The sequence below is a fragment of the Vespula pensylvanica genome, chromosome 17, assembly GCF_014466175.1.
Source record: "Vespula pensylvanica isolate Volc-1 chromosome 17, ASM1446617v1, whole genome shotgun sequence".
Lineage (NCBI taxonomy): Eukaryota > Metazoa > Arthropoda > Insecta > Hymenoptera > Vespidae > Vespula > Vespula pensylvanica.
In genome coordinates this window covers 422,246-445,638 of record NC_057701.1, presented here as the reverse complement: position 1 = coordinate 445,638, position 23,393 = coordinate 422,246, and the positions used below count along the sequence as shown (strand labels likewise).

Here is a 23,393-nt window from a genome sequence, read left to right as displayed (position 1 = left end):
AAGATACGACGTTTACCGAAAGTACCCGATGTTTGGCAGACGATTATCTAAGTATGTATAACGAAGTAGAGAATCCATTTCTTTTTGAAAATATGTCGAAATAGAATTAAATTAAGTGCTGTTCTAATCTGTCATTATTTCATATGCTTATAAATTTGTACACGTTCGCGAATAAATTTGCTATCGAGGAAATATTCTCTACTCAATCTTGCATATTGAAAAATTATTTTTATTTTAAATAATCGAAGGTCGTAGTATACGTCCCTGATTGTACGTGAAGAGTAAGAACGACAGTAGTACCTTCTTTCATCGTAAGAAATGGCTTTACTAGCGAGAAATATTTGCAAAGTACTTTCTCAGGTAATAGAATATTCTTTTTAAATAAAAGAAAACCTTTTCTTTTTACGATAAGTTGAAGATATTTCTCAACTTTCTTATAAAACTAACAACTATTTCCTCTCCCGTTTAATTCGATAATATAAAAGATTTTTAACAATATAGACCAGTAACCCGAAAATTAAGCTAAGGGTATTACATCAACAACGATCTTCATCGTTGATATAGATTTCAGTTTCGCGAATTATGTTATTTTAGAAATATTTACATAATCACTCGTTTTACGTTTACATTGTTAACGTTAAGCGTTAATATTGGCAAATACTTTTGAAAGATTATTTTGAAAAAATATAGTTTAATATATATTTTAATTATTTGTATTCTTACCGTACCAACAGACTGCCCAAAAGGGAGCTATTAGGCCTTTACATGTAGGAACAGTTCTTCATCAAGAAAATGTAAGTTTTATGATAAATTTGTTTTTCATTTTTGTATCTCTATCATGCTTCTTCTTCTAGATAGTTGAACAGGAAGGAAAAGTAAAATGTACATTAATTCCTGGAGATGGTGTAGGACCAGAATTGGTATTATCTGTCCAAAATGTTTTCAAAGCTGCCAATGTTCCAATTGAATTTGAACCTTATTTTTTATCGGAAGTAAATCCAACGTTGAGTGCACCACTTGAACAAGTTTCAAACAGTATTGCTAGGAACAAAGTTTGCTTAAAGGTATAAATATTCATAGACGTGTCTTTTTATTTTAATTATTATAATATTTTTTATTTTCTTTTTTCGTAGGGCATTTTAGCCACACCAGATCATTCGCATACGGGAGAACTACAAACTTTGAATATGAAATTACGTAGAAGTTTAGATTTATATTCAAATGTAGTACACGTAAAATCACTGCCAGGTGTCAAGTCCCGTCATCAAAATGTAGATTGCGTTATCATCAGAGAACAAACGGAAGGTGAATACTCTGCCCTAGAGCACGAATCTGTCAAAGGAGTTGTAGAGTGTTTGAAGATAGTGACAGCGACTAAAAGTCAAAGAATTGCCAAATTTGCATTTGATTATGCAGTTAAAAATAATCGTAAAAAGGTAACTTGTGTTCATAAAGCCAATATAATGAAATTAGGTGATGGTCTTTTCCTTAAATCGTGTCAAGAAATTGCAAAATTATATCCTAGGTGAGAATGAATACGTAATACATTTTATTGCATGCTATTTCTACAAAATTACATTTTTAATGGATCATATTAATTTTTAGAATTACATTTGAAACTATGATCGTGGATAATTGCACTATGCAAATGGTATCGAATCCTCATCAATTCGATGTCATGGTCATGCCTAATTTGTATGGCAATATTGTAGATAATTTAGCATCTGGATTAGTCGGTGGTGCTGGAGTAGTCCCTGGTGCGACATACAGTGCAGAGTGTGTAGTTTTTGAGCCGGTAAGATTATAATAATTGTAATAATTATTCATAACAAATATATATATATATATTACTGTCTATTATGTATATATAATACAGGGTGCAAGACATACATATTCTGAAGCTGTTGGTAGGAATGTTGCTAACCCAACAGCCATGCTTTTATGTGCTGTCAAGTTGCTACATCATGTGAACTTGAAACGTTACTCTGAACAAATCCGAGATGCATTAAATAGAGTTTTAAACGATGGAAAGGTTCTTACAAAGGATTTAGGTGGCCAAAGTTCAACAACAGAATTTACAGCTGCAGTAATAAATTCTCTTCGTTAATAATACTCAAAGTAACATATTTGAATTAAATTTAACAAGGATTATGTAATATAGAATCTGTCATGAAAGTCATACATCTATAGATGCTTGTAGTATTATCCTATTATAGAGTTTATTTTACATATAAATATATTATACATTTATTTATTAAAAAATAAATTTTACGTAATTGGTCAAACCAGTAACAAAGTTTAATATGTACAGAAGATTTAGCTTGAAAAGCTTACGCGTCTTAAAGACGTACGTAATTTTAGTAAAGCCTACGTTAAATGTGATTATAAATATAATTGAAAAATTATCTAGTTGTGTATCATAGAGTTATATACAACTTACGTAATAAATTATACTACCTCATACAGTGGTTTTATATTGTTAACATTTTTGAAAGAATAGAAATCAATGGTTGTAGATTAATTTAAATTTCTAATTTCTTTTCACGTTCATACACGATCGAAAATATTTGATACGATAAATTAATATCGACGACAATATTTCCCGCTCGCACCTGTAGTTCATATTTTGTCCATACCTGTCGCTGAAGTCGCACACGCTTCGAGCGAAAGGTAATGAACACCTTTAATTCGTTTAATTTCGATTAATGTCGCCATTTTGTATGTCTCAGTAGGTAAGTAGATTATTTCCTCTGTCGGTATTTCTCGATGTTTACAAGTAGATAGAGGACTTTACATATGCAATATAATCAAAACTATGGATATTAATAATCATACGGAATTAATACGACAAGAGATAATAAAAAATCATCTACAATTCACTGCTTTGATACAAGTAAACACAAAAATTTTTTGTCGTAAAATTGATTCTATCTCATAACCTCAATTTGTACTCATATTACAGTCGTGTAAAAATCTAATTTATAGGATATACAACAATGTACCGGTCCTTTAGAATTACTTAATGAACTCAATGCAGAAGGAAGGGAAAAAATTACAGCATTAAGATCCAGCATAGATAAATTGACTTCTCTATCTGAAACCAAAATAAATGAAAAGGAAAGAACAGAATTGCTAGCTGAAGTTGAAACATACAAAAAACAGTTAACTGCATCTCTTGGAGCATTTCGTAAAGCTAATGTCATTAGTGCATGTGTTATAGATAAATTGGCAAGAGAGGATTTACTCTCGATATCCGAAGAACAACAAAATGCTCTTCGTAAAAGACGGGATAAGCAAGGTTTAGCAAGTGCGTCTAATCAAGTGACAGAAAAATTATTAAGTATTTCAAGACATTTAGCTGAAACGACTCAAAAAAGTGGGGATACGCTGGACACACTGTGTATGAATATAATGAAAAATTTGATTATTTATTTTATTTATATCTCTGGTGTAACACGAGTTAATTTATACTTTTTGTTTTAGTAACATCGTCCGACAAAGTGTCTAGCACTAAAAACGAATTAGAACATCAACAGCAAGTCATAGTACAATCAGGAAAGTTGTTAGGGAAATATGGTAGACGGGAAGTTACGGACAAAGTACTACTCGTTTTAGCATTTGCTTTCTTTCTCGCTTGCGTCTTCTATATTTTACAAAAACGGCTGTTTTGAAGGTACAAATGGCTTCTATACAATGTACGAGACAATTCCAGATTTATTCCTTTCTTATTTATAATATTGTATTATTTATAAGATTGTACGATCGTACGATCTACGAGACGACGAACTGATTACTCGTTAGAGCGAGGTTTTATGATAATTTTTATTTATTATGGGATCAAATCACATATTTACAAAACAATTGACTAAAAAAGGATCAGTCACGTATATAATATTTGTACTGAATTTATAAGGGATATTAGAGCATATATCTTAGGTACTATGTATATTGTTTTCAGTCTATGTTACCACCAAAAATTATTAAATTCTGTCAGTTGATTTTGTATAAGCTTATCCTGTAAAAAAAAAGACAAAGATATTTTTAAGAAGATTAAATTAAACGTCTTTTTACCATTCGCTAGCATAAGATTTTGCAATAAAAAATAATAATGTTATTTATTATCTAATTAAACTCTAATCTGCTCGTACATTTTTGCAGCTGGCTATGAATTCCTCTATGGATATCATTCCATCCTTATCAGTATCCATCTTTTCAAAAAGTCTGTCCACGTGCCTGTTTACCATACTCCAAACAGTTTGATCATTGTTTACCATTTCATAAATCGCAGAGACAGCGATCATCATTTCGTGTTTCGAGATGCAACCATCGCCATTCAAATCATAAAATCTAGAAGCAAGTAAGTTGAGAAAGTTAAAGATATTCCAAAGGCGTCTCGTTTTAAGATTTTTTCGGTCCCGCAAGGGACGTAAAGATTCTTACTGAAATATCCATGTAAGTTTTTCATCGGTAGTTCCTTTTATGATCGTCGCTATTCCTAGAAGCAAATCTCCAAAGGTGACAATGCCGTCCTTATCTTTATCAAAATTATTGAATACCATTTGTGCATATTTTGCAGAATCACCCAGTGGAAAAAGTTTTGCATAGGCTGGCTTGATATCGTTCGTAGTTACGATTCCTCTTGGACAATACTGTTTGAAAGCACGATATAGTCTCTGTATCTCTTCCTTTGAAAATCCTGTACCATGCATCAAAGAAGACAATCGTTCTGGCAGGACGTACGTTTGCTGTTTTTCTTCGTCCTGAAAGTTCTCTGCGAATATATACGCGATAAGACGTGGGAATAGAAATTCAAAAGAAACTTCATGTCGTATTAATTATCTTAGTAATTAATGTGTCTGGTAATCATACCGGTTATTCTTTGAATGCTCTTTTTAACTTTTTTAAGACTACGCTGCATTTTCCATGACAAACTAGGTCGACGCGGAACTTCTGATCTATCTTGATTAGTTACATCACAATTATACGACATAATCGCATTTACGAATGATTTCTCTCAGTAAATAGACATTATTTCATGAAGAACCCAGACGCAAAATTATGGAGAGAAAAGAATTTGAAAGAAGAAGAGAAGAAATCGATATGAAAATCGATAATGGCCGATTTGCCGAATAATGGTCGATCAAACGAAAGTTTTTATCGTCACATTAAAACGTCTTTGATAATTGGCATAAACAATCGGTTGATCGGTTCTCTTCCACGCTTGTTTTGTTTCAAAGTTGTCTTTGGCGGTACTCCAAGAGACGGTGACGTCGCATTAAAAGAATCGGTGATTCGTTAAAGTTGGTCGTCCGCCGCAGACGAAAGTGCAGAAACCGTCTCAATCGCGAACTGAACGGAACTGACGCACGTGGCACCGATGACCCTTGATGTCGACTATGAGAAGCGGTTTCGGGGAAACCAGTCGCCAAAATATTTAGACGATTCCTCGTGACCGTGCTTCTCTGCTAGATTTTCGACGATATGCCTGGCTCTTTGAGCAGGCACACTGCCACGAAACGTATTAAAGAACGTTCGAAATCTTAAGAGCCTTTAAACGGTCTCCTTATTTTATTTTCAAGATTTCTAATATTGTTTTTCATGCCAGCAGGTAAATAATACCAGTAGTTTTCCGTTCATTTATTTTTCCTCATTTCGTTTTTATCTCTTTTCGACTTCTTGACAATATATAGATGTTATTTTATTAGAAGAACGCAGCGGCTACTTGATATTCACTCGTGCAGAGTTATTCCTTCGGAATACCAATAAGTCGCAAGAGCAAGATGGAACGATCAAAGGAATTTCTTTGTTACATTTAATTCATATTTTCTGTGCATTTCCTTCTGTACGTTCCTTTCAACGAGGAGATAAATCTGATCCTTGAAATTATTACGATAAATTTTAATTCCCATCTAACAGTTTCTTTTCTTTTTTCATTCTAGAAAGATGACCGTGACCAGTTATTTTTATCAACGGTCGAGGTTCACCATTGCTAACCCCGTCATAATCAATAACGATCCATACGATAAATAGATATCTTTCCAACATATATACTTGTTACCGAATTATAGAAAATCGGATCGCGCTGAACTGCTTCGGATAAAACGTAAGAGTAGACTTTCTCTGCCAAATGCTATTAATAGTCTAGTAGCCTGGAAACCAGCTATTACGGTAATAGGAAATGATAGTGCTAGTTGCGGAATTAGTTTACTTTAAACTGTCTGGATACTTTATGATACAGACCGTTTCTACTTAAGGTCTCCAAATTCACAAGAAGCTTCTGTAGCTCGAGAATGCTTTTCAAGCGAGTAATATAGAATGATTTAACATATACATGCGTATGTAAAAAATTAAAAAAATGTGAAGGGATCGATTTGCTCGACTCGTCGATCGTTCGGTTACACACGCGAACACATGCATAATCTTTATAGATCCGTCCTTGACACGATATTTTTCAATGTAAAGCAGCTATCGATTCTGTTGGTGCGTGTGAAAGATAGGAACCACGGATGGGAATCATACGTTATCGTCGAGTCTTATGAATGAAATTATATGGGTCACACTGACTTCTCGTAATAACTGGAGTACTACCGAGTGCTAAAGAAAGCCATATTGCAGGTGTGTTACGAAATGAAATGCACTTGCATACGGAATGTTAGCTTGTTATTTCAAATTATAGAGGTGGAATGTCTCTCCCGATCGTTTGGTAGATTAGAGAAAACGATATGAGTAATTGCAATTAAATCGGCAACGTTCATATTATCTTTAGACGATATTTATACGCACGTGGAATACGAGAACGTATTATAGCTACCTCGAATGAATGAGAATCACTCGGACAATGGTCGGAAAGGGACTTCCCCAAGTTCAATGCGATCGAGTATCCCATTTTATTCCTCATTTTACTTTCTCGTGTAGAATATCAAGCGAATCATCTGACAAAAATAAATCTTCCTTGCAGGGAATTCTTTTTTATTAGGAATAATGTTAGAAATGTTAAAGGCAAAGTATTCTCAAGCACGGATATGCTATCAACGAACGAGCGTATTCGCAAGTTTAATCGTCACGATTTTTCTGAGCGGTAGGGCGAGCTTGGTATATAAAAGAACAGTAAGCATCCAGCATCTCTTCATTGCGAGAGTGCATTTCTTACCGTGGAAGTTCTAAACTTTTAAATAGAGAATCTCATCTAGGATAAATACCAATTGTTTGAAGATTATCACACGAGAAATTACAGTGCAATAACAATTTAATAACAGATATTGAAGAAAAGTTCATCGATATCAAATCAGCTTTATCTTATTAGTAAGACAAAAAAAAAATAGGAAAGAAAGGAGATACTGTCGCTGATTATATATTGCTCAGAAAGTGTGAAATTTGAAAGTCACAAAGGAGAGCGTCAAGTACGTGATGTAATATGCCGCGTTTTGACATGCGTTGTTTATTCGTAGCGTATCTACTTTCCCGGCTAAAGTATAATCGTTCTCGTCGATTTAATTTATTTTCTTAAGCGATAATAACACGTAGCGATAGCAATACGTGGTATATATACGTATATATATATGTATATATATATATATATATTCTAGGTCAATAGTGTCTCGAAGAGAACAGTGATGCATAAATTGGAGCAGTAATATATTAAAATAAAAAAAAAAAAAAAATCGCACTCCTTTCGCGCTAACCCAAACACAGCGAAGATGAAAACGTTCTTTCTCCTTTTATTATTGATCGGCAATGTTCTTTGCGTGCGATGGTTGGATATACTACTGGGCCAAAAACCTTATTCCAATCAGAGATCTGATTATTATCTAAATCAACGTTATCAACAACGCCAAGGAAAAACCGGTAAGGAACGTTGGAAAGATATTTGCAGAACGATAAATGCCGATCCGTATGCATCTCCAGGACGCTCACCTTATCCAGCTGCCCCAGTTTGTCCATGGTAATACCTTTTGTTCCATGATTACATATTTCAAATTCGTCGTATTGACGTGTCCGTGCCAAATATTAGAGATTAAGGTACACGATTGTTATTAAAAATGTTAGTTTTAAAAATATGAATTTATTATAATAATGTTCTAAATTCTATTTAAAAGTATTTCAGTCGATATATAGTTTTTCTATATAAGCATTTACACTAGAGTCACGAATCGCCTATCTGTCGTGTTTACGAATTATGCAGAAAATAGGCAAGCATACAAATGAGAAAAGCTTTGTACATCTTTCATCGATTTCCTTATTCCAATGAGAATCCAGTTCTCGAACCGTACATGGTTATAAATCGTATAATTTAGTCATCTTGGAATATTCTTCTTCTATTATCGAGTATGTACTATGTAACGTAGAAAAATAAATTATTTACAGTAAATATGAAATATTATCTTAAAATACGATAAGTTTTCATGTTTCTTTCATTACGAAATGCGTCTCGAATTTCTACGCTTTAACGATTCTTGCGTGATTAATGTTACCGTGGCTATTAACAGCTAATACAAAGTGTATATATATACGAATATATACAATTTAGAATCACAGAAATATTACCATAGGAGTCTCGTATATAAAATGTCGATGTCCCATTATTTGTAAATTTACAAATTTGTTTTGCAATAAGAATCTTGCATAGAGGGAACGATATTTTACAAAAGCTTAAACGGATGTATAGCGAATGACGATAAAAGAAAACAATCATTTCCAAACTTGTATTAATCCGTCGGTACTGCCCGTGAGTATACACGTATTGGACATAGCTACGGCAGATATAGTGTCGTGATGACCAGACGGCGGAGTTTCTGGTCCTTGTCCACCTTCCTCTGGATTTCTTCCTCTGACATTACTGCCTCCTCCTGACGAGGGCATAGAACAACCACCCGCTAGTACTTCTTGAACTACGTTTGTACCATCTATCAAGCGTTGTCTGTGAACAATCGCATCGACGAACATATATGATCAACCGTAAACCGTAAAGCGACCTATTTCGGGAATATATTCTTGAAGCATAACTAAATACTAACTCATATGCGTACGAATTTGGAGGAACAACGTCATTGGCTGCGGGTAATGCAACGTGAGAGTCGTTGGGTGTGTTCAAGTCCCAAAAACGTAATCGCATATCGGTTCCACCGGCTAACAAGAAGCCCGAACGATCGATGCATCCCGAATACATCGAGCAAACGCTGTGACCACCTTGACTATGACTGAGCGGTGGCGCGCTCGACGCCCAAAGTACCATTTGTCTGAAATCCGTTTCCAAATTCCACATGGAAATTTCATTGTTCCCTTGTACGGCTGATATTATCCACGAATGTTCAGTAGGATGCGTTATAACTTTCCTAACTCTTGCCCCTAAGTCATGTACAATAGAATCGATAGATTCAATTACGAATCATTTATGATACTGTAATAAAATCGACGATTACCTGTTGGATGTTTGATATTGGTAATAGGTAATTGGAATCTTAAATCCCAACAAGTATGAACACCTGAGCTTGTACCAAGAGTTAACCATTGTTGATAACTATTAACACAAAATGAAGTTATTATTCCATACTTCAAATCATTTTCCAATCGCCACGTCGTTCCAGGACATCGCAAGTCCCATCCTACTAAGGATCCATACAGCGAAGCGTACACAAGAACTGATTGCGATCCAGAATCTAAATATTGTATGTCGACTGCACATCCTTCGTCCTAAAAAATAAGGATTGTTTTTCTCTATTAATAACTACCGAAGTTTATTAATGATCTTTAGTAGATAAGAAGAAGAATATATCACTTGAACGTCCAACTGTCGAGAGTAAAGAACACTCATTTTACTGGAATTTGGTTCTATCCTCAATATAAATACTGTTCCAGATTGGCTAGCAGAACTTGCTATCGATTGTCCCTGTTCACAGACAGCTAAACCAACAAGAGGACCACCTCTGTGCATGTACGTTTGCCTATTACACGAAGTGTACACATGTATATATGTATATCTATTTATAATAGCGTGTGTGTGTCTATGTGTGTGTGTGCGTGCGCGCATAGGTGTGTACGTCATTGAACAATAGATCTTTGAAGAGATTGAAATGTAATTTCAATCAAAATACCTAGAACGATTAACAATGCTTCGACCCTCCATTCTGCTAGCATCCCATATCTTAATGCATCCATCCGCCGAAGAACTAGCAAAGAGACTACTGTCTGGAATAGACACTAATCTATTAACTGCAGCTCTATGTTCGTGTAGATGAGCAACGGGAACACCTCGTGGTCTCCATCCACTTGGTAGTAATCTAGAGCCTTTTGTTACCATTGGCATTAATTAAACAAATAATAGATAAGCAGTACTGCTTCTGAGAAATATATAATCACTTTTATTTACCAGTTTGCCATGCAATATTATCAGCCCAATGTTGTGCCCTTAAAGCAGCTGCATGCTGCTCTTGTTTTCTATAAGTCAATTGTCTTACTTCTAATCTGCAAGGTGCACATCGATCTGCAAAACCATAAAGTGTTGCATCTGTTGCAATGCCAAAATTTTAGGAAACTCTTCATGCATTAGAAACAAGTAAGATTATCTTATGGAGTATCATACATTGTATGTAAGATCGTTCGTGTAGAGAATGTTCGTTTATACTATTCATGTCAGACAGACTATGTTGTGGCGACAAGTGTATATCACCTCCGTGCATACTTTGATTAGGACTTCCACTATTCCCGGTCATATCCGCCAACTTTAAAACCGTATGCTAAATTATTCGAAACAAGTACATTTTTTAAGTCTTTGCCAAAGGAAATTTTAACTAAACGTTATGATGGTACCTGAGTATTGTCTTGTGCTGCAAACATCGTGCGCCATTCTTGATTCATCGAGGCATAAGTACCGGTAGTGTCGGACGTTCTTCTATCCAATCGTTTATAAGATGGAAGACCTAAATCACCTTTCGTATCTGGATACAGTATGACAATGTGATGTCTTATCTTATCCTTCATAGTATTCAACTCTAATTTTCCATCCAGAGGTTTGACCGTGCTCTGTTTGGTATCGACCGAATTACGGTATTTATTTATTTTCATTAAATGTGGTTTCATTATGAGCAATTGGTCCTCAACCGTTTCCGTCATAGATTCGGAATTCAAACGTCTAAAAAGCTAAGAGATTCGTTCAGTTCTCCATAATTACATTGCGAATAATTGATTTACTTCGACAACCGTTAGACTTACTTTGCTTAACGAAATTGACATATCATTATATCGTGGAACGATTCCTGTAGTTGCCTCGACCCTTGCAGATTGTCTTTGTTCAAGGACTTGAAATAATTTCTCTATGTCATTACATTTTATTACCTCATCGTAAATTATACGTAGAATAGGAGCCACGAGAGCTTCCAACAATAGAACTTCCTTCTCGATCTGAATAAGTGGATGCTTTAAATATGGTTGTATCATCGTTTGAACTTTACATTGTACATCGACTACATTGAGTGTTCTCGCTGACGCCGATATAAATCCTACAGTTGCATGCCTGATCCACAGGTTTGGATGCACCTGTGACAATGTCATTTTTTGTTCGTGTTATCTTCAAACTGACCATTAAGAAAAATATTTGGTAAATGATATTTACGATAGAAACATACCAAAAAAACCATAGTTTCGGATAGAAGTTGATACAAAGCAGATTTATGTAATAAACCCAACTCTGTAAGAGTTGTCATCGCGTTAATAGCTTTTGTCGTAACAAATTCTTCGGGATCTGCTAAACCTTGTTGAAGAAGAGGCATAAGTATTGGACTACTGTGCCAGCCAACATAAGCTGCTACGCCGACTATACATTCGAAAAACGATCCTCTAAGCTCTTTATCTTCTTTGTCATTTAAAAAAGTGATGACGTGACTCAATAAAATGTCGTTTGCTTTTTGCTTTCCAAAAAATACACATAATTTGTTTATTCCATTTTCCATCAAAGTTTGCTTTACCAAGTTTTGCGGATCTGTTAAAAGCATGGACACAGATTGTTGCACCTAAACGTAAAGTACTATGCTATAGTATACGCCATAAGAAATTACGCAGCTATAACTGTAAAATATTATATGTAATCATAGTTCTGTTTACCATTTCGTGCAACGTTTGCAGCTCACTATCGTAACTAGGCTTTGGTCCTTCTTTGTTCCCAAGATTAGATAAGTGAGAATTCTCAAGATATCGTAACGCAATATGAGCGAGATGAGCGATGTTTTCTGCATAAGCTGCTCTAACAATAACTGCCTCATCTTGAGTAATATGCGATAAGCCTGGCAGAATATATTCGGGAAATATATTCACGTCGGAGGGTGGGATCGATTTCACAAGATGCAAACATTTCGTTAACGTATGAATAGCGGATACTCTTACGCGTGGTGCTGGATCATGAACTAAATGAAACTATAAAGATACAATAGTTTGTATGCTATACGCCATTTTCCGAAGAGTTCTTCTGTAACGTGATAAATAAATACTTACGATGTACGGCAAAATTCTGTCAAGGATTGTTTCGTCCGATGTATTTTCCGCTAGTTCAAGCAAAATTTCTAAACTCTGTAGCTTAGATTGAGAATGATGCAGACCTCTTATACAGGAGGTTACAAGTTGTGTCACAATAACGAGACCTTCTAAAATCTCAGCAGGAGTAATAGTTTTTTTATCTATCTCCGTACTATTTTTTCCCGCTGCTTGAGATTGTTTAGAATGCAAATTCTGTTCAGTCGCAATATCACAGCCAGTGTCAGGTATCGACGAGGTTTTCTGATCTACTTGATTTAATTCGCTCTTATCAAAGCTTTGATCACTGTCAGTTTCAATTACTGTATTTTCTTCGCTTTGACCAGAATCTTCTTTCGTAGATTCCACGTTACTTTCACATTGGCCATTCTTTTGATTCATCTTTATTCTCTCAGTTTCTTCCGCTTTAAATATGCTTATAATATTTCCAATATCTTTTTTCAATCTATTTATTTTCTCATCCGGCGAAAGAATGGGTGCTGCTGAGAAAATAAGCATGTAAGACTGTAGAAAAGAATAAAAATATTCAGGAAAGACTGTTCCACGGGCTTGCGCCAAATAAATCTCTGCGCATTTTCGATTCGCGGGGTTCCTTTCTAGCATAGAACCAAGTAGCTCTCGTATACCAACATCTTCTATGGAATCCAGATGTTTAGCGACCGAATATTCGTTATTCCTATATGCTTGAGATAGCATAAAGTAATAAAACAATTCAAGTTAGAAAATTTACGTTCCTACAGCAATTGCATCTACTAGAAATATTCAAAATACCTAAAAGTTGAGAGAAGTCAAACGGCGGATGTCCTTCATTATATAATTCTGTTAAAGCACAACCTGCAGAAAAGATATCCATCATTGGATTTAAATCACCAGTTTTTACTTCTTGTTCGGGTAGTAAAATGGTATTGCTCAATTCAGAGGAAAGTGTTTTTACAAATCTTTCAGGTGCTATATAACATGTTCTTCTTCTTGATGTGTCAAAAAAATAAGAGAAATCAGCAGGATTATCTTCTGGTAGATAGGTTGGTTTAAAACTCGCGAAATCTGTCAGCAGTACCCAGTTCCAGCTGGTTATCATTATATTTTCTAGTTTTATGTCTCCGTGACAAACACCAAACTGTGATAAAAAATGAAGAATACTTACATAACTTTATTTTACAAAGTATCAAGTATTATAGGTTTACCTTATGAGCTTGATGAAGCGCATAGAGAACTTGGAAAGTAATCCACTTTTTTTCAATGCTTGTTAAAAACGGCCTAGTACTGATTCTATCGTACAAAGAATATTTTACGTATTCCCTCATTATCGAGCCAGCCTTTTCTGTCAACTGATAAAGATACGGTCTCCTTGATGTTATTGTTATAGATAAGTATATAATTATTTTGTAACATTTAATAAGACTTACAATCGTTCTTTGAAAGGGTAAACAATTTACTGCAGAAGCAAGCTTTGATCTAATTTCTTCTAGTTTCTCCTTATAAGCTGACAGTGGTAATGTTGGATCGTGTATTGCAAAAACTTTAACTACTATCAATCCCTCTTCGCTTCGTGCTCGTGCTACTTTGAAAAATCTAGTGCTTCCTAGGCTATATAACAACAATAGTTTTTCTATGTGTAGATCAACAATGCATCAATTGTCACGTACACTTTTGACAGGTTTACAGGTAACAGATGAAATTAATGAAATCGGATAAGGTTAGACTACTTACTTAACGTCGAATAGTAAATCATTGTGATCTGTTAAATAATGTTCTACTGGAAATATTTGGCTGGGGGCAATGCCCACTAGTTGATTTCCCATTTTGCAAGAATATTGTTGAAGAGTACTGATTTATTGACCTCCGGCATCCATATTGTGCTAACTTCACTTTTCGAAGAAAGCAGGCAAGTTGCCGCGAAATAATTCCTAGCAGTATATATAACTAATGTCAATAGGAAATTATTTTCAAACGTTTGTCCATAAGCTAGATCATTTTATAATTTATTTATAAAGATGAAACTAATGGGAATTGTAAAACTGGCAGACGAAATTATCTATGTAAACCGATATTCATTAGTATTCGAACGAACTAGTTTCAAATTTTATAATAATTTGCCTCTCTTGTATTCGTACAACGTATGCTTTCGTTAAGGGACTGCGCGGGAAAGACGTCGAACGTTTCTTTACGATTTATTTTCTACAAAATGTTCGTTTTCTTTTAGTCCGATCTATTTGGTACGTATTTCCATATATATTTTTAAATATGTAAAACCGAAATAATATCTTTATCGACTTGAAATCACGTATTTATCTGTCATTAGATAAAATCGGATGCGATGACGCGATTCGAACGATTCGATCGGCACAATCATTGAAATATCTAATCGTATATTCATAGTTTACAATACGCGATACGTTTTCTCGTTAAATAGTCAAGAAATATAAAAAGAAAGAATTACGAGGATCGTTCGAAAGAATAAAGATTAGACGATCGTTCAACTACGAACGACAACGTAACGCGTTCTTTACGTAACGAAAGAAACGATTCATTGCAATTTTAGAGGGAATCGTAGATTTTTATAACGGAAATAAATCGTTGTGTATTGTCTTCTAAATGATATAACACGCGAGGTCGACGTTCAATTTATAGAACTTAAACGTCAAAAGAATCAAATACTTAATAATAAACTTGATTCGCGTATTTCTTTTTTTTCTAGCTTCGACGAATCGAATTTTGTAAGGAATTTTTCGCGTATCAATTATTTATTAATTTTCCATTTACGTGCCAATGAAAACAACGACTTTTGTTTGATACGAAATAACAAGTTGAAATAAAACTTTGTTGTTGTTTCGAACGTACTTACCGGTCTCTTTTATTAATCTTCTTTCAGGACGAGGAAAAGATTACGAAGATATTAAAATGGAGGTTAAGTTTTACGTTTCGAAATTTCGTCTATTGACATCGAAGATAAGTGTCGAGCTCAAAAATTTCCAGTAAACAGGTACCAAGTGTCCTCGGAATTTTCTACGTATGTTATACCTATCTATAGATAAACTAGATAAGAAGAGCATCGTCACGCGTTATTTTCAAAGGTAATCGTCGAAAGTAAAATTCGGCTCATTTATAATTCGAATGGAATAATTAACATTTTTCTTTTCTTTTTCTTCCTTTCTTTTTTTCTCCATCTTTCTTTTTTTTTTTTTTTTTTTCCCTATAAATAACATTATGCGTAGAGACAGGCAATTTTTTTCACAGAGAAATTCTATTATTAGAAATTTCATATATACATAGAACGTACATCTAATCGGCACTTTGCTGATTATTCGAACGTATAATTTCTTTCGTCGAATATTTTTTTTTCTATGAGAATGGACGATTCTTTTTCGAACGTTACAAAAATCTTTTCCAGTCGTTATGACATTTCTTATTAGAATTAAGAAGGAGTTAAAAAGAGAGAGAGAGAAAGAGAGGCTCGATTATTCGCGACGTTCGAAAAGACATTTACGAGCTTGTACGTCTTCCGTGCAGCAAATATGCTTAAGTAGTTTAAGTAAATTCACTATATATGCAATATATACATACATATATACACATACATATATATATATATATACACATCATTGAGAACACGTAATCGTCTAGTGTGTCTCTACAAAACCGAAGATGCGTTATGAAACACGCACTTGCCGGAAGAATTCTTTCTCTCTCTCTCTCTCTCTCTCTTTCTCTCTGTATCTTTACCAATGTATTCGTGGTGGCGATAATTACATTTGGTTTCTTCTCGACACTTTACAATTTATTAGCCTATAGTTCTTATCTCAACTTGATCGCAAGGGACATAAAAAAAGAGAAAGTATTGCTTTTCATACTTTTCACAAAGCCCATCGAACGTTATTAACAATTTTAATATCCTTTGCGATGTTAGATTTTGACGATTTAACGACACTTGGTTCGACCAATCACCTTGCTCGATCGTTTCGGGCGCGATTTTTGAACGAGTAGAAACTAATTTTCCTTTCTCCTTGTCGATGTTCGCGTTACCAACACATTACACGTTACACGTTCTTACACACGTAGAAAAGATCGCGTTTCTCTCGAACAAGGTGGGTGGAGTTCGAACTCGCTCGCTTATCGCGATAATTAAATGGAGTTATTTATGATGGTATACCGCGAATTACGAACGCAATGCCGAGCTTACGTTCTCTTCTATATGCGATATCAAACGCGTAATATCTTGAAAGTATAATGACTGTTGTTTGTCGTCTGGTGCCGTTCGTCTGGTCCATCTCTTTTCGACGACGAATCTTTCGAGTCTCCTCTCTCGCATTTGCAATTGTTTTTTTCCAACGTTTCTGACAAACAGATACGCTCGAAGGATGTACTTGGAAAGGAAATATTTCATAGAGTTTCGTAGAGCGAACAGAAAGCAATGAAATACGACGATGGGTGTTACGTTTCCTTCGATGATTTCGACATTCCCTTTCATTCAGATAGTTTCGCCGCTATTGTTTCGATCGTTCATTGTCGAGATGTCTTTCTCTCTCGACGTTTTATCTTCTTCTTTTTATCCTCTTTTTTTCTTTTCCTTTCTTCTTTTAGTTTACGCATAGACGATCACACGAGTTCGACAATTTCTACGAAGTGACGTAAGGGGAGGACAATGCGTATGTTGTGCCTTTCTAACCACACCGGAGAAGATGCATTTAAATGTCTATAGCTACGTTAAGCAAGTGAGTATACGTATTTGCAAAATAGATAATTGCTTATATAAAAAGAAAAAGAAATAAAGATACTATACACGGTTACAGAAAGAAATAAGGGACAGGTATTGAAGTTCAACGTGTCACAAACACGGAAGGGAGAAGAAATAGGAATAATTAAAATCGACGACGCAAAATACAGGAAGCGTGTATGAGAGAGAAAGAGAACAATGGAACGTGTTCCAAGCTGAGACTTCTCTATCGCGTTTACAAGCATCGACTTTTGCGGTCTCTACAATGAGAAATATTTTTTTGGATTCGTTCCAACGATTCTGTCGTTGACCTCGACATACGGTCCACGTTCTTTAATTCGTTTCTCCTTGTTTCTATTCGAAAGTAATAATCGGTCATCGATCGTAATGAATTTATTTCGAGTTCTCGATGAAAGCTTACTTACTTATATTTTACTCGTTAACTTCTCGACGACATTCGATAGCTTCCAACGTTCCTCAGGACGTGACAGAGTAGATAAAATATCGTCGTTGTTTCGGACGGCGTCCACAAAGAGAGCAACTCCATGACAGTGTCTCTTTTTACCATACTGTCGATGGATAGCTCTCTTCATAGTTCGCGCCTTGTTTTCATTTTCTCGAACATTTCGATTGCTTTGCTGATGATCGATGCTGAAGCGCTATAAAAGAATACTTAATCATTTTATCGAGTTATAAAATATAATAATGTGATATAGGAAGGATAAAAATCTTCGTCCTTGAGTACTTTTGAAATAATAATTTTCTTAATGCTTTTAGTTCGAGGAGTATCAAAGGATTAGCCTCCGGGGTGTCGTGAACGCGACACATGCGGACGCATGCTAGGAGGAACGTCGAGTAGCACGGAAAGCGTGCCTCAAACTCGCTTCTCGAGTTCGTTATCGGGGAGGTGCGAGCTACTTCTCCCTCTTTAGCGTTGCCACCTGATTGCATGGCAAACACGAGCTACTCGCGTTAGCTCGTGCCATCGGTTGTTAACACTTTCTTTAAACCGATACCGTAGGATCCTGCTCGACTTTGTCTACTTAAGGTACGATTATTTCTCTCTCTCTCTCTCTTTTTTTTTTCCAAAAATTTCGATATACTTACAATGTTATTCAGAGTAAAATTAATCATGTATCATATAATATTACACACACACACACATATATATATATAAATCTTTTATCGGGGAATACTCGTAATTAATTAATTTTTTATCTTTCAGAATTAATTTCTACAGAACATACATGCCGTACGCGTAGCGAAAGATCTTTCAGGATGAAACGATAAAATATCCTCGGCATCGAACTGATCTTAATTACACGAGAAGTCTTTACTTGCAAAGTCTACCGCAATTATCGCACATCGACTAATGCCCGAACAAACTACGGAGAGATATAAAAAAGTTGCGACTCTTAAGGTGTTTGCTCAGATGACATTTTCACCTCTTACGAGCAACTGCTTAAACAGGGTAAAACGCGTTACTCCGAGACGAGGCTACTGCACTCCGTTTTGTTTCTTCTCTCTTTTTTTCTTTTACTATTCTCTCGTACGTCTTCTACTCTCTTGTACACGTTTTAGATTATTAGATCGAGGCAATGATACTTTTTTCTTTCTTTTTTTCTTAATACAATATTCAGGCGAGTACGTTCGTTTTAATCAAATGTTTGTTCAAGCTACGAACTGTCTCTCTTTTTCGAAAGCCATATTTATCTTGTCGAGATATATTTGAAAATTTCCGGAACGTCTTTCTTGATTCGACGCTTCGAGTTTTATCTATGAAGGTAATACTAGGGAAACACTGGAATGATAAGAATTTATGAGTATCGTTGATAGATGACTCCGAAAGAGTATCATAGATTATTATTGTAAACGATTTTACGTTTATTTCTGAATATCAGCGACGATATTCGAGAATCGTATAATGCATATTCAAGCTTAAAATTTCAACTGTTCCAGAAAAGACATTTCGTAAAAAGAGAAATACATATATATATATATATATCTATACACATAGACAAACACACACGGATATATATATATATATTTTTATTGTCGGTAATAACTTCTTTTCTGCTATACATAAAGTCCAACGACAGGAATCTCATCGTATCGTATCATCTTCGAGAGGAGTCGCGATTGCCCATTATCAGTCGACGATGCGATAACGCGATAACGAACCAACAACTCGCCTTACTATCGCCGAAAATCCTCGCCAACGTAATATCTTTTACATTTCAAATGAAAGTCGCTTTACTTTCGAGTTATCGCAGTAACCACGTTTCTAATTCTCCGTGTATTTTTTTCCTTTTATCGATGAAAAATCAATGGCAAAAGGAGTCGTTTAAAAAACTCATTAAGATTAGCGGGAATAACGAAGAAAAAGGAGAAAAATAAAGCTCGCTTGTATGTGTTCTCTCTCTCTCTCTCTCTCTCTCTCTCTCTCTCTCTCTCTCTCTCTCTCTCTCTCTCTCTCAATGATTCTTTCGACGTGGCATTGTTACGACTCTCTAATTTCGTCATCGAATAACGAGTAACGAAGGTAGTCCCGTAACGTTGCCAAAGTAGAAAATGCATAATCTTCTAACACGTGGCAATCGTTTCAGTGTTGTAACCGAGCGTACTTCTTAAAAGAATAATTAACATAAGAACGCGAGGGTGCTGCCATAATTCGGTATTATATTCCATCGAGTCATCGAAGTATGTTAAACAGCTGTTCGATCGGTTTTCTTGCCAACACAGAAATATTAGAGAATATTACGTACGAAATGACTCGAGTAGTCGTTCAGCGAGCTGCAGCAGTTAACAATGACCAAGAACATAAACACGGCTCGATTTTACTCATTCTTAAAACAGTTCGTATCCGGTGACCCCGGGCAGAAAGCATAGGAGTTTTAATATCGTTTCTTTACGAAGACCGAGCAAAGTTCAAAATCTTTTATCTCGAATGAAAATCTCTTTTACTTTTTTTTTTCTCCGATAGGAACGAATAAAAAAAGACGAAAGGTAGAAAGTTCTTAAGATAAAATCGAACGCGATTTCTCGAACGAAGATTAATGAAAATTGTAAGATCTCGTTTTCGAAGGTGGTACCGATGGTGTTACGTAATCGGAGTAATAGAAGGTCGAACCGTGTAGTAGTCATCGTCGTCGTTGTCGTCGTACGAAAGAGTGCGGTAGCGATCGTAATCCCTCGAAATTTACACATGAAAAGGCAATGCCGTGATGCGACGAATTCCAGCTGCGTCGTCCACGAGGTCACGAGTGCTTTTAACGCGGCTCGCACGACCCACCTTCTCCTTTCCTCGATCTTCTCCTTTGCGAGCTTCCGAGACTCGAGCTCCCTTCCTTCCTCCCTTTAGCTTACCTGCTATTTGGACCACCACCCTTGACCACTGATAAAACTCGCCTCTCGCTTTCTCTTTCTTTCTCCCTCTCTTCCCTTCCACTCTGATCGAATCGCAAGATCGATCATAAGATCTAGAATGTTCCTTTCCCGATCTCGTAAATATCGTTTCCCGATAACGTAAGAAGAAAATCTAATTCAAGTCTGATTTCCGTAGGTTTACTTGAGAAAAATGAATTCGCACAAATGAACGTCTGATGAAGGTAGAAGAACGAGTGACGTGGACGGCTCTCCGTGTCCGCTCATATACTCTACCTGCGCCGATCTGACGTCACGGGTTTCGTCTCTTATCAGTAGTCAGGAGCGCCAACACCTGTATAGCCAAGCACCTGTTCGTCGAAACCTTCGATGGTCGTACGACCGCGCCTGCTCTGCAGATCGTCCACCCTACTTTTCTAATTCATTATCGTCTCGAAGATGGATCTTCGAATCTTCGCCAACGACAACTTTTAACATTTTCTTAAACGAAACGAAACGAAGGGTTGCTTTAAATGGCCTGAAAGAAACATGCAACTTGTTCGTTCTTTTACGACAGTATCACGCGTGGTTTTATACGATGCGTAACGCCTTATCTCGTGTCCTAGTTACATCACTGCTACCCTGACTACGCTTGCTATATATACACTAATGATACCTATAAGGTAGATCGAGATCGAGTAATGGATCGCATAATGATTCAAAGGCAGTTGCATTGAATGTGTCAAAAGGATAGATTTTTATGTTTATTTCGGTATTAAGTGGTATGAACTGTACGAGGGAAAGTATATGTGCTCGAGAAAGAAGGATCGACGTCTAACAAAATTATATATACGGTTAACTTACCACAGCGAAAAACAATTCAGAGATATCGACGTTAAAGAACGTAGAAATGTATTGACAATTATTTAAGTAAAACAAAAAATTGCTTCTAAAAATGGCTTTCTATTAAAATTTAATGTCTTCTTTAAAGTTTCGTTGTAATAATGTATAATATATGAATGAGCCGTCAAAAAAAAAATATTGTTCATTTTCTGTGCCTCAATGACTTTGTATCATTTTAAAAAGAAGAGAATACATTACCCACGCGCTTATATAGAAATAAAAAGTTTGGACTCTTTTAAGAATTATGTAGGTCAGTATCCATCGTATGTACGCATGTAGGTGTGTATATGTAAAAAAAAAAAAAAACATGCACGAACAAACACATCTGCAAGTTTTTACGAACTCTTTTTCTCGGTGAAATCCATATTCGTGTGCCTGTATGTAATGTTTGTGTGCGATCAAGTTCGGGAGTTTCTTTTTTATTTTAGATCTTGGCATTTAAAGTAGGTACATATTTTTCCAGGAAATTATATTGGTCAGTGTGTCAATTTATATAGGTCAGTAGTTCTCATTACGTTTAAAGTTTCATATTACTTTCTCGAATATGTACAGAAGTCATTTTAGCTTCTCTGCAATCTACAGAATTATAAGATTCTTTATCGATATTACAAATTATCTATTCTTATAATTCCAACTAATAACTATCGGTGATTTTTATGATTATTATTATAATTAGACGCTATAGTATATGACATTTTTTAATATTGGATGAAAAAATTAAAATATTCCTTGACTAGCAATGTATCTAAGGTGGCTCCACTGCATACTCGCGGCGCCAACTATTCAATCGTTTTATTGGTGGATACGACGCCATTATTTGTTCGGTGGTTATCAGTTCGACGTGGAAGTTGCATCGTTCTCCTAATTTCAGGTAATGAACATATTTTTTTAATGTACATCTTTGTGCAGTATATCAGTCGATTTCTCAAAGCGTGTTTCTTAAGATGTATTGTTCGTAAATTGTGACAACGACATTGATAAAGAAATATTCATGAAAATAAAATCGAAGATCGTACATTTCACTTCTTTTCTTCGTACTTCTCGACATTATTTCTCTATATATCTTTCTTTCTTCGCCGAATTATTTAATTATAGGATATTTATGACATATTCTGACGATTTTTATACTCGTATATCGTATTTATAAAAATTTTTGTATTCTCGATTATTAGATCGAAAAATCGCGTAGTAATGGCCGAACAACGCACTTAAAGTAGTCCTCTGCGCATGCGCGGCGTATTGTTTAACAATTTTGCCGGTGGACCCGAAGCCATTTTGTGTTCGGTGATCGACAGCTACACACGGAAGCCGTATCGTCCTCATTAATTTCAGGTAATTAGTATATTTTTCTAACGTACACCCTTTTACAATATACGAATCGATTGCCAAATACGCGATTTCCACGCGTGAGTGTTTGCAAGTCGGGGCATTGCAGTGTTTAAAAGATATTCGCGAAAATAAAATCTGTGCCTTGGTATCCCTCGGAAAGCTATTGCGTCATAGCTTTCTTTTCCAATTTTCCGTTCTTATTTTCACGATATCGACACTTCTTTCACTTTTTAACAATGCTTTTGTTAATAATTTATCATTATTTATCAGTGGTCATCGATCGTATTTTGTATTATATTCGATCTCATACACACATACACACACCACATCAGACATACATACATACAACATACACACACATGCATAAATACATACATACATAATATATATCATCTATAGAACACCATATACATACATACATATATATATCATACATACATCATATATATATACCCATACACACACGTACACATGCTTATGGATATTCCTACTCATATCATACCTATAGTATACAATAAAATTCATTCTATTTCAATTGTTCTTTTCTTTTTCAGAATTTCGA

The 23,393-nt window shown here is 35.4% G+C and overlaps 4 protein-coding genes and 2 long non-coding RNA genes across 18 annotated transcripts; 3 read left to right on the top strand and 3 right to left on the bottom strand.

The window, feature by feature from the left end:
• Positions 1–57: 57 nt before the first annotated feature.
• On the top strand, positions 58–2,461 carry LOC122635200 (isocitrate dehydrogenase [NAD] subunit beta, mitochondrial). Its single transcript, XM_043825142.1, has 6 exons — positions 58–360; positions 735–794; positions 855–1,064; positions 1,134–1,525; positions 1,606–1,795; positions 1,877–2,461. The coding sequence occupies exons 1-6, from the start codon at positions 319–321 to the stop codon at positions 2,105–2,107; spliced, it is 1,125 nt and encodes a 374-aa protein (XP_043681077.1). The 5' UTR covers positions 58–318; the 3' UTR covers positions 2,108–2,461.
• A 134-nt stretch (positions 2,462–2,595) lies between these two features.
• On the top strand, positions 2,596–8,368 carry LOC122635203 (vesicle transport protein SEC20). 7 transcript variants are annotated; one of them, XM_043825151.1, is made up of 7 exons: positions 2,596–2,893; positions 2,986–3,400; positions 3,484–4,357; positions 5,940–6,103; positions 6,466–6,877; positions 6,959–7,400; positions 7,587–8,368. In XM_043825151.1, the coding sequence occupies exons 1-3, from the start codon at positions 2,816–2,818 to the stop codon at positions 3,669–3,671; spliced, it is 681 nt and encodes a 226-aa protein (XP_043681086.1). In that variant the 5' UTR covers positions 2,596–2,815; the 3' UTR covers positions 3,672–4,357; positions 5,940–6,103; positions 6,466–6,877; positions 6,959–7,400; positions 7,587–8,368. The 7 variants fall into 7 exon arrangements, with proteins under 7 accessions (XP_043681086.1, XP_043681087.1, XP_043681084.1 ...); XM_043825152.1 differs by having other exon boundaries at positions 6,429–6,877; XM_043825149.1 differs by having other exon boundaries at positions 5,940–6,615; positions 6,677–6,877.
• On the bottom strand, positions 3,809–5,946 carry LOC122635202 (Kv channel-interacting protein 2-like). The gene is made up of 4 exons (XM_043825146.1): positions 4,870–5,946; positions 4,441–4,771; positions 4,149–4,347; positions 3,809–4,015 (listed from the first exon to the last, which is right to left on the bottom strand). The coding sequence occupies exons 1-4, from the start codon at positions 4,988–4,990 to the stop codon at positions 3,965–3,967; spliced, it is 702 nt and encodes a 233-aa protein (XP_043681081.1). The 5' UTR covers positions 4,991–5,946; the 3' UTR covers positions 3,809–3,964.
• LOC122635197 (phosphoinositide 3-kinase regulatory subunit 4) lies at positions 7,678–15,483 on the bottom strand. 5 transcript variants are annotated; one of them, XM_043825138.1, is made up of 17 exons: positions 14,233–14,534; positions 13,929–14,109; positions 13,707–13,850; positions 13,294–13,639; positions 12,484–13,205; positions 12,097–12,405; positions 11,622–12,005; positions 11,209–11,532; positions 10,807–11,136; positions 10,580–10,733; positions 10,367–10,480; positions 10,092–10,284; positions 9,776–9,941; positions 9,420–9,690; positions 9,015–9,345; positions 8,756–8,917; positions 7,678–7,939 (listed from the first exon to the last, which is right to left on the bottom strand). In XM_043825138.1, the coding sequence occupies exons 1-17, from the start codon at positions 14,322–14,324 to the stop codon at positions 7,678–7,680; spliced, it is 4,485 nt and encodes a 1,494-aa protein (XP_043681073.1). In that variant the 5' UTR covers positions 14,325–14,534. The 5 variants fall into 5 exon arrangements, with proteins under 5 accessions (XP_043681073.1, XP_043681070.1, XP_043681069.1 ...); XM_043825135.1 differs by lacking the exon at positions 7,678–7,939 and adding an exon at positions 15,368–15,483 and having other exon boundaries at positions 8,043–8,917; positions 10,367–10,504; positions 14,233–14,429; XM_043825134.1 differs by lacking the exon at positions 7,678–7,939 and having other exon boundaries at positions 8,043–8,917; positions 10,367–10,504.
• Positions 14,643–21,734, top strand: LOC122635204. 3 transcript variants are annotated; one of them, XR_006328588.1, is made up of 6 exons: positions 14,643–14,738; positions 15,395–15,505; positions 17,104–17,234; positions 17,313–18,284; positions 18,462–18,656; positions 20,799–21,734. It is a non-coding gene; the product is annotated as an uncharacterized LOC122635204 (long non-coding RNA). The 3 variants fall into 3 exon arrangements; XR_006328587.1 differs by having other exon boundaries at positions 15,395–15,532; positions 20,799–21,733; XR_006328586.1 differs by lacking the exon at positions 14,643–14,738 and having other exon boundaries at positions 15,397–15,532; positions 18,462–18,707; positions 20,799–21,733.
• Positions 16,858–17,802, bottom strand: LOC122635205. Its single transcript, XR_006328589.1, has 2 exons — positions 17,662–17,802; positions 16,858–17,590 (listed from the first exon to the last, which is right to left on the bottom strand). It is a non-coding gene; the product is annotated as an uncharacterized LOC122635205 (long non-coding RNA).
• Positions 21,735–23,393: the final 1,659 nt, after the last annotated feature.

Bases quoted from the DNA above. Each gene is read 5' to 3' on its own strand.
- LOC122635200 (XM_043825142.1), top strand. From the start codon at position 319: ATGGCTTTACTAGCGAGAAATATTTGCAAAGTACTTTCTCAG. The intron at 361-734 runs GTAATAGAATAT...CCGTACCAACAG, and splicing joins TTTGCAAAGTACTTTCTCAG to ACTGCCCAAAAGGGAGCTAT. The intron at 1,526-1,605 runs GTGAGAATGAAT...ATTAATTTTTAG, and splicing joins ATTGCAAAATTATATCCTAG to AATTACATTTGAAACTATGA.
- LOC122635197 (XM_043825138.1), bottom strand. From the start codon at position 14,324: ATGGGAAATCAACTAGTGGGCATTGCCCCCAGCCAAATATTTCCAGTA. The intron at 8,918-9,014 runs GTTAGTATTTAG...GATTGTTCACAG, and splicing joins CCAAATTCGTACGCATATGA to ACAACGCTTGATAGATGGTA. The intron at 7,940-8,755 runs CGTAGCTATGTC...AGGTATTACCAT, and splicing joins CATCACGACACTATATCTGC to GGACAAACTGGGGCAGCTGG.
- LOC122635203 (XM_043825154.1), top strand. From the start codon at position 2,816: ATGGATATTAATAATCATACGGAATTAATACGACAAGAGATAATAAAA. The intron at 2,894-2,985 runs GTAAACACAAAA...TCTAATTTATAG, and splicing joins AATTCACTGCTTTGATACAA to GATATACAACAATGTACCGG. The intron at 3,401-3,483 runs GTATGAATATAA...TTTTTGTTTTAG, and splicing joins GGATACGCTGGACACACTGT to TAACATCGTCCGACAAAGTG.
- LOC122635202 (XM_043825146.1), bottom strand. From the start codon at position 4,990: ATGTCGTATAATTGTGATGTAACTAATCAAGATAGATCAGAAGTTCCG. The intron at 4,772-4,869 runs GTATGATTACCA...ATATATTCGCAG, and splicing joins GAGCATTCAAAGAATAACCG to AGAACTTTCAGGACGAAGAA. The intron at 4,348-4,440 runs GTAAGAATCTTT...ACTTGCTTCTAG, and splicing joins AAACTTACATGGATATTTCA to ATTTTATGATTTGAATGGCG.